At 32.2% G+C, this 14,516-nt stretch overlaps 3 protein-coding genes across 12 annotated transcripts; 2 read left to right on the top strand and 1 right to left on the bottom strand.

Moving 5' to 3' along the window:
• Nucleotides 1-1,339: 1,339 nt before the first annotated feature.
• Nucleotides 1,340-11,568, bottom strand: Lrr47 (Leucine-rich repeat 47). 7 transcript variants are annotated; one of them, XM_018028185.2, is made up of 5 exons: nt 11,480-11,568; nt 2,848-3,041; nt 2,215-2,745; nt 1,842-2,131; nt 1,340-1,683 (listed from the first exon to the last, which is right to left on the bottom strand). In XM_018028185.2, the coding sequence occupies exons 2-5, from the start codon at nt 3,013-3,015 to the stop codon at nt 1,431-1,433; spliced, it is 1,242 nt and encodes a 413-aa protein (XP_017883674.1). In that variant the 5' UTR covers nt 3,016-3,041; nt 11,480-11,568; the 3' UTR covers nt 1,340-1,430. The 7 variants fall into 7 exon arrangements, with proteins under 7 accessions (XP_017883674.1, XP_017883673.1, XP_026671112.1 ...); XM_018028184.2 differs by lacking the exon at nt 11,480-11,568 and adding an exon at nt 4,695-4,776; XM_026815311.1 differs by lacking the exon at nt 11,480-11,568 and adding an exon at nt 4,734-4,752.
• On the top strand, nt 3,275-10,258 carry Dnmt1a (DNA methyltransferase 1a). Of its 4 annotated transcripts, none has more exons than XM_026815298.1 (16): nt 3,275-3,410; nt 4,134-4,521; nt 4,606-4,969; nt 5,040-5,369; nt 5,472-5,621; nt 5,689-6,157; nt 6,232-6,431; nt 6,601-7,009; nt 7,083-7,412; nt 7,671-7,822; nt 8,106-8,440; nt 8,518-8,626; nt 8,704-8,850; nt 8,996-9,162; nt 9,236-9,476; nt 9,637-10,258. In XM_026815298.1, exons 2-16 carry the CDS (start codon nt 4,148-4,150, stop codon nt 9,898-9,900), a joined length of 4,041 nt encoding a protein of 1,346 aa, XP_026671099.1. In that variant the 5' UTR covers nt 3,275-3,410; nt 4,134-4,147; the 3' UTR covers nt 9,901-10,258. The 4 variants fall into 4 exon arrangements, with proteins under 4 accessions (XP_026671099.1, XP_017883668.1, XP_026671098.1 ...); XM_018028179.2 differs by having other exon boundaries at nt 4,127-4,521; XM_026815297.1 differs by having other exon boundaries at nt 3,275-3,414.
• On the top strand, nt 10,984-14,256 carry nst (phosphoglucomutase 3-like protein nst). Its single transcript, XM_018028181.2, has 7 exons — nt 10,984-11,645; nt 11,899-11,969; nt 12,049-12,626; nt 12,698-12,979; nt 13,097-13,254; nt 13,379-13,687; nt 13,791-14,256. Exons 1-7 carry the CDS (start codon nt 11,551-11,553, stop codon nt 13,927-13,929), a joined length of 1,632 nt encoding a protein of 543 aa, XP_017883670.1. The 5' UTR covers nt 10,984-11,550; the 3' UTR covers nt 13,930-14,256.
• Nucleotides 14,257-14,516: the final 260 nt, after the last annotated feature.

Below are 14,516 nucleotides of genomic sequence, written 5' to 3'. Positions count from 1 at the left end.
GTGTAAGACTGTTCGATAACAGTATATATTGATACTATAATTGATTTAACGTACGCCTATATGTAATAGACCGCTTCTCCAAGCACCAAACCCAAAACACAATTTGTACAATTAGTTCCTTGCCCTGAGGACCCAGATGTTTTAATTCAACCTTTACAAGCTTACGGGCGTATAGATGAAACTAAATATAAGGATATCGACTTTACAGTGCCACGTGTAGGTACTAAGAAAACAGTAACACCGCGAAAGTATTACACTAATTTAAATGATTCTGATTTTGAATTTGTCAAACACTCAAAGAAATAATAATTCAATATGAGCATTGGACAGTAGCATCTTTTTAGTGAGGAATTGAAATTCATTTTTCATTTTTTACTGAATAAATTTGGAATTGAATAATGGTTAATGACTTTACGCGACGTTGTAATATATTATATATTACAATTTCCAAATTAAAAGACTGAATATATTAGAGAAATTGACTATAATAAAGAAATTATATTGTTTCAAAAGAAACTATTTTTAAAAATTTTATATAAATGCTGAAGTCCATGAAATCGGAATGCAATATCTTCATCCGTATAATCCAAACATTAATTTTTATGATTACAAGAATATTATACTTTACGAAAATTGTATTTTACGTATGTGAGCTAAAATAGTCTGACTCTAGTATAACAGAGCTTTCCAAACTTTTACAAAGCTTGAATTTGAAGCTTAGAGATGCTAATTCAATGGAGAAACGTAATCTTCGTTGAAAACATCACAAATTTTTACCGAAAAGTGAAATCATGCATTTGTCCGTTTCTCGTATACGGGTGACAGAAAAAATGCGGCATATAAGAATTTAAAACAAAGCAAACAAGAAAATTAAATCATCGTCGTAACAAATAATAACGTACTGATATAAATTACTTTTTTCAAAAATGAAACACTTCTCTGACTCATTCTATTTTACCCAAATTCCAATAGTTACCTTGATGATAGACATCTTATTATACAATAAAAACAATAAAAACGTTACAACTACTTTTAATTGTAATCGCCGTATAATTATAATTGCGCAAGTGTAGTAAATTTTATAACACTTATTTTTTGTTACTACAGATCATATGTATTCATTTCCTTCGAATAATTGAAACTGTAAAAATATATTTTTCCTATGAAAACTACATGTTACATTTCCTTCCTAAATTCAGAGAGCAAGAGTTTTTGACATCAAGTAAATATTTCCATTTCGTGATTGTCGTGCAGTGTAGCAACATCTGACAGACTTGCAAGATATAAACAAATACTTAATTATGAAATACATACTGCGGTAAACAATATTTTCACTGTATTTCATTAAATATTTCTTTTAATATTCTGTATAAAAATATACTGTTACATTGATTTTCGAATCCTTTTATGCAAAATAGACGAAAATTCTTTCATGGATTTACATTTCTGTCTAAGATCAATCTTGAGTTTACAGGATTTGTACATCTAATTGAGCAAAAGTAACAATCAAACGGTATTGTAGCATTTCCTGATGACTTTATATTACTAGCTATTGCGTTCAAGGAGAAGTCCACAAATTTTCTTGCATAATATTGAAAACAGGCATCACCACAAATACAATACTTAGCGTTATCTAAATATTTAACCAACGTGTACGGAATAATACTTGCATCATACGGGCATCTGTAACAATGATATAAGACGTAGAATGTAATGCAAAAATTTTCCGTTGGAAAATACATGCAAATACATTGTGTCTATAATTTTTACATATAATTTGTATATAAACAGTTCATGCTTTTTATGCATATATGTAATCAAAAATTATATATCATACGAACCTTGTTTTAAGGAATGATCTAGCTGCGTATTCGGTTAAACTAACTATATCAGATTGGAGTTTAACATCAAAAATCAGATTTTTAAATGCGTTGTTTGATATATCCAATGAAACGAGACGTAGATTTCTCATACTCCCAGGCAAGCAATATAAATTATTTTTCGATATATCCAAATACCTCAAATTAAATAATTTTCCAATGCTGTGTGGTAAATACGACAACACATTTTGACTCGCTTTTAAATTAACAAGAGCACCAAGTTTGCCAATTTGTTCAGGCAATTTGTCTAACTATATTACGAAAAGTAGTATATCAATTCCAATAGCTGTAAAATATTTGAATCTGTTTGTTATAAGATATAAAAGTGCCATACCATATTATTACTTATATCCAGTAATTTTAAATTAAATTTCATGGCAGTTTCATCTAGCCATGCCCACTTTACAGCTTTATTCAGTCGATTTTGTGATAAAATGAGTTCCTGCAAATGTTGCAAAGTGCCTAATTCCTTTGGTAAAGACGAAATTTGATTATTAGACAAATTCAATATCCTTAGGCTTTGGAGCTTCAAAATTTGTCTATCAAATGATTTCCTGTTCAATCCTGGTAGATGTAATTCTTCTGTCGTTCTCGGAAAACCTTCCAAGATTGGATATTCAGTAGGTTTACTAACTGTTACTTTAGTCTTTCCAATAGAATTCATACATTTTGGGTTTAAATTTGAAACAGATAGAACTGACGGATCAATCTTCTTGGTTATTCCAAGTTTTAAAATATGAATGAAACTTTTTAATTGAATTGTGTCGGCTTGTATTATTAAATCATGTGGTGGTTCTATGAACCGAATTGTTGCCTTTCCTTCATTGATGAATTTTATAAATATTTGGCTTATATTATTATCAACCTAAAGAAACAAGTCTTACAATTAGCATGTTATGTATATGACACATAATATAATATTGATCATTTTTACTAAAAATGTATATAGTTTTAAGAATATATGTACCTTGTACTTAGTACCCTGCTTATTTTGAAATGTTTGCCAAAGAATATGGAGCTCTGTATTTTTTGTCGTCTGCCTGCCAATTGCCAAAATGGAACGTTGAGATTTTCTTCTTACTATATTTGTTGAAGATACCCTATTACCGATTTCCACGTTACACTGAAGTTTCATCTTAAATGAAGTTTAGAGGCATCTTACTGTAATAAATAATAATTATTATTAGCATCTTCAACTCTAATTTCATGGTGCAACACGGTTGGTAAGTTACAAATAATACCACGTAACAAATATCCTCCCGCGCGAACTTTAACACTATGTGTTTCAAAATTAATAAATATAGATGTACAAGGTATTGGAATAAATGATGCACTTTTCCTCATAATCAGAGAAGCAGTACATACACACCCATGAAATCTACATCATGAACGAACATAGGGCGCTGTGTAACCATTGTGGCCTTTGAAAATGAAGAGGAAACATTTGCTATTTTTTCTTGAGAGACTGAGGGATGAGATGTTGTGTCGGCACGTCGGTAGGATGAGGACACGTTGGCGCATGTGTATTACGTAGGTACAATTCAAAAGATATGTCCGTAAATTACCTTTTACAAGTCCGGTATTGAAAATACACAAATGACCGATAATATCGTAATAGTAAACGTAATCTTTACAATCCGTCGTTGGAATCATTATGTTAGTGTTTATGATAATAATTGAGAAATGATTCGAAAAGCAAGAAAATTTTGGCGATACCCGTTAGTCGTTCATAGGCGGGAAAATAATATAAACATTGAAATCGAAACGCCTGGAAATGATTGAAGTAAAAAAAATGCTACAGTACTTAAATGGCATGCTTACTTTGATCACAATATTCGAGATCATTATTTAGTGCTCTTAATTTATTTATTTATATTAATTTTATATAAGTTTGAACTATGTAAGTACTCACTTTATATCAATAGAAAAGCCATGTAGTATGGTACGTGTATAAATATATGAATATATATAAAACATAATTATTTAGAAAAGAAACTTTGAAAAGACATGAAGCAAACGAACGTGTTATTATAACTATATAAGTTTTATTACTTTTGCATTTAGTAGTATGAAGCGCATAGCAGATAGACAACATAAATATTATAATTTTACTTTTATCTAATATGTAATATTTATGCCTTATTCGACAGAATTAGGAGAGCATTCAATTTTCGTCGAAATCAGGCTAATATAACTACGTACAACGTTGTTCTTGTGGTCCTTTTACTGTAGAAATATATTTCAAGTTTTCAGAACATCAAATCACCATGCCAAGAATTCCTGGTCGTGTTCGACGAAGTAGACGAAGATCAACCATAGCAGATACGACAGCTACATTCAATGCTGAACAACAAAACGAAGAAGCACATTCGAGTTCTAGTGGAGTAAGTAAGGAAGATCTAGAAGAGCGTCCCGCAAAAAGGGCTAAACATCGGCATGTTGAATCTGACAAGACATCTGAAAAAATAGTATATAATAAAACAGAAAGGTGTAATATTTGTCGCCAAAAGATAGACGACTATATTAAAATATATGAAGGACCTCCAAATAATGCTTCGGAGGAAATGCTCGCTTTAACAGATGACAAATTATCCATAGATTCACAAGATGACTTCCCTCAACACAAATTAACTCATTTCAGGTAGGATCCACTTGTTTCATAAATATAATAATAAATTTCAGGTCTTACTACAGGAACTATTATAAAGTTATTATTTATTTCCAGTGTTTTCGATCGTAACAGTCATTTGTGTCCTTTTGATACGGGACTTGTAGATGAAAATGTACAGCTATTTTTTTCTGGATATATAAAACCTGTTTATGAAGATGACGCTTCACCAGAAGGTGGAGTACCAGCAGAAATGATGGGTCCAATAGCCGAGTGGTACATAGCTGGTTTCGATGGTGGAGATCTGGCTCTTGTGTATATTAAGTCACCATATGCCGAATATATTCTAATGGAGCCATCCGCCGAATATGCTCCTATCTTTAAGGCCTTGAAAGCAAAGTCATATTTGAGTAAATACATTATAGAATTTCTCTTAGATGAAACTGAACCCACCTACGAGGACTTGATCAACAAACTTGAAGTAATTTACGTGCGATTACCGAACGATCTTGAAGAAATATTTCGTACTAAAAATATAATAATTTTTTTAGACGATAGTGCCACCCGATAATTTGGAACAATTTACTGAGGAAAGTTTACTAACGCACGCACAGTTCATATGTGATCGAGTATTGTCTTTCGATGCTGATGCTGAAGAGGAAGACACTCTTTTTATTACAACACCCTGCATGAGATCATTAGTGGATCTTGCAGGTGTCACTCTAGGAAGAAAGAACGCCCTTCGTGAAATTAGAGCCAGAAGGTCGCAACGAAATAACCAACAGACTTGGACGAAAGCAACTACTACACGATTAGTTAATGACGTGTTTGAACATGTATTTTCTGATCAGTTAATAGAACATGATAATGAAATAAGTAAGGTAAGAATTCCTAAATATTAATATTTATCTTGTTATACAAGCAGATTGTTGTATAAACAGATTTGATATAAGTTTAAACTCATCTGCTTTTTGTGCCTTAAGAAACATAAAATGAGGTGTGGAGTATGTGGACATTGCGAAAGTCCTGACTGTGGAGAGTGTGCAGCATGCAAGGCTATGGTCAAATTCGGAGGGACTGGAAAATCCAAACAGGCATGCACTCGTAGACGCTGCCCAAACATGGCTATTAAGGTGACTGTCGTTTTCTGTTATACAAGTATATAACATTATTTCAATTCCTGTATGCTGTTAAATTTAGCTCGCAAATGAGTCTGATGTAGAAGATGACGATCAGCTCGAAACTATGACGGAAGATATGAGCGCTAGTCGATCGGAAGAAAACAGTGATACAAAAACTGTTAAAGAACTCTCAAAAGATATTGCATGGCTGGGAGAGAAAATCGTTAGCGACAAAAAAAGGACATTTTACACAGGCGTAACAGTCGGTGATGAAATGATAGAAGTAAACGACTGCGTGCTTGTAGAACCGAATGATTCATCTGTTCCACCATATGTTGCTAAAGTAGTTTACCTGTGGGAAACTAACGAGGGCGCGAAAATGTTTCACGCAAATTGGTTCTACAGAGGAAATGAAACTATACTTCAAGAAACATCACATCCTGCAGAGATATTTTTATCTGACCAGTGTAAGGATTTGCCCTTCAGTAGTATTAGATCCAAGTGTACTGTTATTCATAAAAAAGCACCAGAAAATTGGGCTGAACTAGGTAATACTTTTTCTTTTTTAATACAACAGCTCAAATGTGCATATACGTATTTATACTCCCACTATTATTTATAGGCAATACGGACTGGAACGTTGAGGATGAAAAGAAATACAAGGATGGTAAAACATTCTTTTATCAGAAACGCTATTTGTTTGAGACATGCAGATTTGAAGATCCTTTACCTGAACTAGAGTGTACTTCTACGATTAGTAGTCATTGTTTCTGTGCCGTATGTGCCCGCGTAAAGGAATTAGATGAATTCAACACACCGAAGGTATCGCAATCATACCGATTTTTGAGCCACCTTTAGTAACTGAAATGTCTCAATAATATTGTGGTTTTCCAATATCATTCGTATTGTAAAGTAAATTAATGGAATGAGTATGACACATTAAAAACTTTAGAATAACGTAACGACATCCATATTTTGTTCTTGTTTCAAGGTGTCCGAACGAAAAGAAGAAAAATGTAACATGGTCACTTACGGTCTTGTACAATATAAGGGAGAAGATTATACAGTCCAATCAGCTGTGTTTTTAAGTCCGAAAGCTTTCAGTTTCAAATATAAACTTAAATATAGTTCCGCGCCAAAAAGAGACGACGTAGATCCAGAACTATATCCTGAATATTATAGAAAACGTAGTGATTATGTCAAAGGTTCAAATTTTGAGCTCCTAGATCCTTTTTGCATAGGATGTATAAGTGAGATATATGCTACTACGAATAAAAAGGAACCCTCACTTGATGATATTTATATAAAAGTAAATAAATTATATAGACCAGAGAACACACACAAGGGAGCTACGTTAGTGAAACAAGAAGACTTGAATAAACTTTATTGGAGTGATGAAGGTATGTTATTAAAATTTCATACAAAAAAACTATTTATGTTTAAAGATGTAACTTACAAAATACAATCTTTCAGTGTGTACTATCAATTTTGGTAATGTTGTTGGAAAGTGCTATCTTGCTTATTCTGAAAACATAACAATCCCAATTGACGATTGGACTGATGCAGGACCATATAGGTTTTACTTTAGTGAAGCTTATGATATAGAACACGAAAAATTTGAGGAACCATGCTCTACTGCAAGGAACCTTGGTAGAAGTACATTAAAGGGAAGCAAGGGGAATGTAAAATTAAAAGGGAATAAATCAAAGATAAGTGAGGAAAAGGAGGATACTAATAAACCTATTGAATACAAAATAATAGGGAGGAAATTACGAACGTTAGATGTATTTTCTGGGTGCGGTGGTATGTAACTGTTGCATTATTAACATACATATTTCATTATTAATCCTTTATTTTTAAGCTTAATGTATTCATAATCGCCTGGTTTGTGAGATGGTATCTGATATTAAATTCTGATAATATATTTATTAACTAATCTTTCTCAAACAGAAGGAATAAAAGTTTCGTGCATTAAAATTAATATTAACTCCCGTGAAAATTAGGCTGTTAACGCGTTGAAACAATGAATTAACGAAAAAAGTACTTATTTGTATTTTATAGGATTATCGGAAGGTTTACATCAATCTGGTATATCTGAAACTCTTTGGGCTATAGAAAAAGAAAAACCAGCTGCTAATGCTTTCCGTCTAAATAACCCTCAGGCAACAGTGTACGAAGAAGATTGTAACATATTACTAAAAAAAGTTATGGATGTGAGTATGATCGCACTTTGTAGTGGAGCTAGAAATAAATTGCTTAGAAACATTCTTGTATCTGGCAACCGTTCAGCACCGACGAGTGTTTTTCTTTCTATCTCTTATTTCGGTGGCAATGTATTCCAAAGGGTCAAAAATTGCCGACTTTTTCGTGCGTCTTAAAGTCCCATAAGACCACTCTTTAGTAATCTCTCCTCGGCGTTATTATATAGCAATAATACATAATTCGATTACATTCTTTATAACTATACATACGTACGATTGTATGTTATTTGCGTAGGGCGAAACAACAGATAAATGGGGTCAAAAACTGCCTCAAAAGGGAGACGTAGAAATATTATGCGGTGGTCCACCATGTCAAGGCTTTAGCGGCATGAATCGTTTCAATAAACGGCAATATTCTTTGTTCAAAAACTCTCTGGTCGTCTCGTTTTTATCGTATTGCGATTATTATAGGCCCAAATTCTTTATTATGGAAAACGTTCACAATTTTCTGAGTTTTAAAAAACATGTGGTTCTAAAATTAACGTTAAGATGTTTAATTCGCATGGGCTACCAATGTGCATTTGAGTCTCTTCAAGCTGGAAATTACGGAGTGCCACAATCGAGACGAAGGTTCATTCTTATTTTTAACATAACGTAAAACTGCTCTCATTTCATCATTCATTATGTTAAGTTTTGTAATTTTACAGAGCGATACTCTTAGCTGCTGCACCTGGGCAAACATTACCTAAATATCCTGAAGCTATGCACGTCTTTCGTAAACATTTCAACATACGTACATATATCGGAAAAAAATACGTAAATAACGTTTTACGTTTGTTTGTATGTATATATATTGAAAAAAGATTTTCATTTATAATTAAATATTGTTGCAGTATGATACAACTCGCACTTGGACATCAGCACCATATAGAACAATTACCGTAAAAGACGCGATATTTGATTTGCCAGAGATTAAAAATGGATGTTCAACGTTAAAAATGCCGTATACAAGTGATCCAGTGTCACACTTTCAAAGAAAAGTAATAACGTGATGTTCCAATTAAATTTGAACTAATTTCATGCATATCTAATAGTTTCGATCAGCTAGAAAATTTGTTACTTGCATAAAACAGGTTTATGCACATTTATTAGCACAGACATTTAAATCTATACTTTCTTTTCCAGATCCGAAGAAAACTAACGGAACCAATGTTAAGAGATCATATATGCAAGACTATGAATCCTCTTATATTAACTAGAATATCTCATATTCCACTTACTGTCGGTGCTGATTGGCGTGATTTGCCAAATATTGCTATCACTTTAGGTACCGGTTACAAGGTTAAAAAATTGTAAGTATAAGACAGTTCTTATAGTACGTACTCATAAATACGAATTTCGTATTATTAGCAATTTTCATTCTAGAGAATACACTCATGATGATAAAAAGATGGGAAGAGCTCCTACAGGAGCACTTCGCGGTGTCTGTAATTGTGCCGAAGGTGACAAATGCGATCCTATGGCCAGACAGTTCGATACCTTAATCCCATGGTGCCTACCACATACTGGGACGCGTCACAATCACTGGGCAGGATTATATGGTAGATTAGAATGGGATGGATTCTTTTCTACAACCGTTACAATTCCTGAGCCTATGGGAAAACAGGTACATAACGCTGCTTCTGGAATTTCAGTATCAAATTCCTTAAAACCGGTTTGTCTACGTCGATGATAAACAGCATTTCGAGTTAGATTGTTTTGATTGGTCCAATGAATTTTTAAATTCTTCAATTAGATTTTACATATATATCATTCAATTCTTTCAGGGACGTGTATTGCATCCAGTGCAAAATCGAGTGGTAAGCGTAAGGGAGTGTGCAAGATCGCAAGGATTTCCCGACTATTATCAATTTCATGGTGAAATAAATGACAAGCACCGACAAATCGGAAACGCAGTCCCTCCACCGCTCGCAGCAGCCATAGGCCATGAGATAAGGAAGTGTATCCGTGACACAGATGTTATACCTAAAATTGAAAGTGAACTCACTGAAGACATTGAAAGGCCTACAACAAGCAGAGAGTATCCATAAAGAGCCCAAGGTAAATTGATCAAAGAAGAGCCTGATACAAGTCAATCGAGGATAGTAAAAGTTGAAAGTGAACTAATCGAAGACCCCGAAAAACCTGGTATATGTCAAAAGAGTTTAGAAAAAGATGAAAATGTACTGATTGAAGATCCCGAAAAAACTGGTACAAGCAAAGGAGTCTAGAAACAGTTGTGTACGATGCTAGATTTTACTTTGAACTGTTTTATATGATTTCACTTCAATCTTTTATCTTTCTATTTGACTGTCATTTTATGATTTTTTAACATGGGACTGTCATTTTACTATTTCTATCATATGACTTGACTGTGGGGTTTCAGTACTTTTTTATTTGATTTGGAAGTTTCAGCATTTTCTTATTTGACTTATTATTGTGTACTTGTGCACTTTAATATTTTTTTAGTTTTCCTTTTACGGACGAATGCTGAACAATACTCAAAATCAGTTCTAATCCGTTAACATCGAAGATAGATTAAAATGTTGTTAAGATCAATCCAGGTTTTTACAATAATAATTCAGAAAATTTTAATGAAAAGTATAACGAAATCGTCATAGAATGTGAATCATACAGTTCGATAATAGTGTTGGCAGTTTTTTCCCGGAGTGGAATCATCAATGAAAAGTCTACCAATTTTTCAGAAGTGACTCCATGTGATATATATGATCATCATATAATCATATAAATTTATAAATAATTATATGTGATAAGTATCGTCATATATAATCATCTGAATTTATGTATGATTGCATGTGCAACGATAATTTGTAATAAGTATAATTAAAGAAAATTCAATTTTTCTATATTCCTATTTATAAATTAATATAACGGTAAGTTTATCATGTTATATATACCAGTTTATAAAATCATCACATTTGTAATGTTATTTTTATTATACTTCCATATTCCAGAAATTTGTAGTGCATCCTAACAAATAACAATATTATGGATATATAATAATTAGGTCGCATTACAAGTTTCTGGAATATGTATGCTTATATATAATAAAATGTTATCTCTGCATGAAATAAATTGTTTTATTACCTAGACTTTATTACGTAAAATATTTATATGTCTAATTAGCATTCACATGAAACCGAATGAATTTTCGTTATTTCAGTACTAAATAATTTATACAAAATTTTGTTCATACAGAACATTTGATCTGTTTCATCAGATTAATCTTGTGCGATAAGATTTTCGATCTGATAAGACGAATATTCTAGTTTCTGATGATGTGTAACATGATCTATTCTTGGTTACTACATTCTAAACATTTTGTGCATCTCAGTAAATGGTAAAATTTTTTTAGACACTTAAATCTATTTTCATTTTACTGGAAATTTTTTACAAAGTGGAAAATATGTATATTTAACTGCTACGAAACACTGAGAGTATTTATCGCTAAGGTTAATCAGAACATCGAAAGGAGGTTGCTAAATTTTAGTATATTCACACTAATTGTGTAAAAATGTTCAATTCCTGAGAAATCTGAAGATTTTCTTAAATGATTCACTATTTATGAAAGTACAACTTTCACTTTTTGACATTTAATGAATACGGTACCTGTGGTGGTAGATGCTGTGTATTTACCTGCAGGCAAACTTGTTCAATTTTAAAGGATAAATTATTAAACAATGGAATCCTTTAAATTAGAAAATATTTTAAACGAAAAATACAATAAAAAGCACGATGGTTATCTTCAATATGGAACAGCCGGCTTTAGAGCAGGGTAAGTACCAACTTTTTTACCAAAATGAGTTTTAAGTATTTTATGAGCATAGGAATTCCGACCTAATAATTAAATGTAAGAAAAATAGAAAAGAAATGGGTAATAATTATACGTGTGCAAATTCTAAAATTTGTTGAGCACAATTCATATAAATCAGTTTTAGACATATATTTAATATACGTAAGATAACTATTTATGTAAGTTACACAAAAGGGCAAATTTAATCTTTTACATATTTAAATATTTTTATTAGGGCAGACCTTCTTGATCATGTTCTCTACAGAATGGGATTGCTAGCAGTTTTAAGGTCTAAAGATAAAAATGGTAAGTTGAAACATGAAAAAATGAAATATATATATTTTCTGTTTTTTAATGTGATTAATGAAATATGATTCTTTAATAGCTGTAATTGGCTTAATGATTACTGCGAGTCATAATGTTGAATCTGATAATGGAGTGAAACTTATAGATCCAGCTGGTGAGATGTTGGAACCAGCTTGGGAACAGATAGTCACTAACTTAGCTAATGTCAATGATTCCAATTTGATTTCGACAATACAACAGATTATAAAAGAACGAAACATCGATATGTCTGTAAATGCAACTGTAATAACTGGTAGAGATACTAGAAGAAGTAGCCCTGCATTATTAAATGCTGCTATCGCAGGGATTCAAGGATTAAATGGTACTGTACAAGATTTCGGTTTAATAACTACTCCTCAATTGCATTACCTTGTTGTATGTATGAATACGAATGGTAGTTATGGAGTGCCTACTTTAAACGGTTATTACGAGAAACTGTCCAAAGCATTTAAACATGTAAGACAGGACAAAATTAACAATGGACAGTACGTCGCGGAATTACAATTAGATGCTGCGAATGGTATAGGAGCTATTGCTGTAAAAGAGTTCCACAATTATTTAGGGACGTCAATTACAATCGACGTATACAATGACGGAGATGGTGAATTAAATTATCTGGTATGAGTTCTTATCAAAATATAATGTATTATAAGAAGAGTGTCGTTTAATCGTATCGCTTTTTATTCTAGTGTGGGGCTGATTACGTCAAAGTGCAACAGCAACCACCTACGAACTTTCCTCTCAAACCAAATGTTAGATGCGTGACCGTGGATGGTGACGCGGACAGAGTGATTTATTTCTATCTCGACGAAAATAATCAATTTCATCTCTTGGACGGTGATCGAATAGCCACGTTGATCGCCGCATATTTCAAAGAACTATTGCAAGAATGTCAGTTATCATTTAAACTTGGTTTGGTACAAACAGCGTATGCCAACGGCGGATCTACAGATTACATTTCAAATGTATTGGTATGTCTGTATTACGAAATTATAGCCTAATTTTCAATAGCAGTTGGGCCATTCGATGCCACTCTTTGCCTTCGATGTCAACAATCTTATATCACATTTTTTTATTGATGTTTTTAGAAAATTCCTGTTGCATGTGCATCAACTGGTATTAAGCATCTACATGGTAAAGCATTAGAATTTGACATCGGAATATATTTTGAAGCTAATGGTCACGGAAGTGTACTTTTCAAAGAATCGGTTGTTCAAACGATTAAACATGCCACCATGAATGCTCAGTAAGTTTCGTTCATTTGTAATTTAAATAACATTGATTTTTATATAATTAGATTTGACCATTTGACATTTAACATAGGGAAGTGATTGAATCTCTAAAGCGTATTTTTTCAATTAATCTTACAGACTACAGGCAAGTGAAAGAGAAGCTGCCTCTAAATTATTAAATATAATAGACGTGATTAACCAGACGGTCGGAGACGCTCTTAGTGATATGTTACTAGTAGAAACAATCTTACACGCGAAAGGTTGGAGCATTATAGAATGGAAAAAAATGTACAAAGATTTACCAAACAAACAATTGAAAGTAAAAGTTAGTGATAAAAATGTTATAACAACAACCAATGCAGAGACGCAATGTTTAACACCTGAAGGATTACAGCATGGAATTGATAAGATTGTATCGCAATATAAAAAGGGGCGATCTTTCATACGGTAATATGAACCAATATATAAAAAAATAATTGCTTATACTTATGACACTAATTATTTATCTGTATTTACAAAAACAATGCTAAATATGTAATTTTCATTTTAGACCATCGGGGACTGAAGACATAGTACGAGTTTATGCAGAGTGTGAAGATACGTGTGATCTTGACAAATTAATTACAGAAGTGGCACTATTAGTATATAAAAAAGCAGGCGGAGTTGGACCCGAACCTTACTGCTCTTAACCAATATTTTTTTATTATATCTAATCAATCTTCCACATTGATTTTAGAATATAATTTTTATGAATTAGCGTAAGAGATTCATATTCCGCTGTTTTTAATATGATGAATATTTCTTTAGCTTTTAATCGGAAACTAACTCTTGCTATGAACTGAAACAATTTTCATGACTGTATTGAAACAGTGTGAAATTTTAATCAATTTTTAATTGAGATGCGAAATCATGTATAAGGGAAATGATATTTAAATTGCAATACTTTTGGAACATGCTTCATCCCATTTTTATAAGACAGTACATACTGTAATATATTAGAATTATATTTTTTATATACAAATTTATATATGTATATATACAAGAAACAAATAAATACATGACTTATTAAAAACCTAGTAAATATGATAGGAGCAAGACGGTACACGTACACGCGTGTATAAAACGACATACATTTTATTAAATTCAATCGTATACAAAAAATCAGAATTATAAAAGTGAACTTCCAGTGTAAAGATATTACAATCATTAGAAATTCCCATTTTTGAAATTTTAATATTTACTTGGAAAAAGTTAAAGCAAACAATCTGCCTAGATT

This window comes from Ceratina calcarata, unplaced genomic scaffold, assembly GCF_001652005.2.
Source record: "Ceratina calcarata isolate Rehan_Ccalc_2016 unplaced genomic scaffold, ASM165200v1 scaffold44, whole genome shotgun sequence".
Taxonomy (NCBI): domain Eukaryota; kingdom Metazoa; phylum Arthropoda; class Insecta; order Hymenoptera; family Apidae; genus Ceratina; species Ceratina calcarata.
The sequence above is the reverse complement of the archived record's forward strand: the minus strand, read 5'-3'. Positions and strand labels throughout refer to the sequence as shown.

Bases quoted from the DNA above. Each gene is read 5' to 3' on its own strand.
- Lrr47 (XM_018028185.2), bottom strand. From the start codon at position 3,015: ATGAAACTTCAGTGTAACGTGGAAATCGGTAATAGGGTATCTTCAACA. The intron at 2,132-2,214 runs GTATGGCACTTT...TTCGTAATATAG, and splicing joins TGGATATAAGTAATAATATG to TTAGACAAATTGCCTGAACA. The intron at 1,684-1,841 runs GTTCGTATGATA...TCATTGTTACAG, and splicing joins AGATCATTCCTTAAAACAAG to ATGCCCGTATGATGCAAGTA.
- Dnmt1a (XM_026815298.1), top strand. From the start codon at position 4,148: ATGCCAAGAATTCCTGGTCGTGTTCGACGAAGTAGACGAAGATCAACC. The intron at 7,413-7,670 runs GTATGTAACTGT...TGTATTTTATAG, and splicing joins TGTATTTTCTGGGTGCGGTG to GATTATCGGAAGGTTTACAT. The intron at 8,627-8,703 runs GTAAATAACGTT...ATATTGTTGCAG, and splicing joins CATATATCGGAAAAAAATAC to TATGATACAACTCGCACTTG.
- nst (XM_018028181.2), top strand. From the start codon at position 11,551: ATGGAATCCTTTAAATTAGAAAATATTTTAAACGAAAAATACAATAAA. The intron at 12,627-12,697 runs GTATGAGTTCTT...TTTTTATTCTAG, and splicing joins ATGGTGAATTAAATTATCTG to TGTGGGGCTGATTACGTCAA. The intron at 13,688-13,790 runs GTAATATGAACC...TTTTCATTTTAG, and splicing joins AAGGGGCGATCTTTCATACG to ACCATCGGGGACTGAAGACA.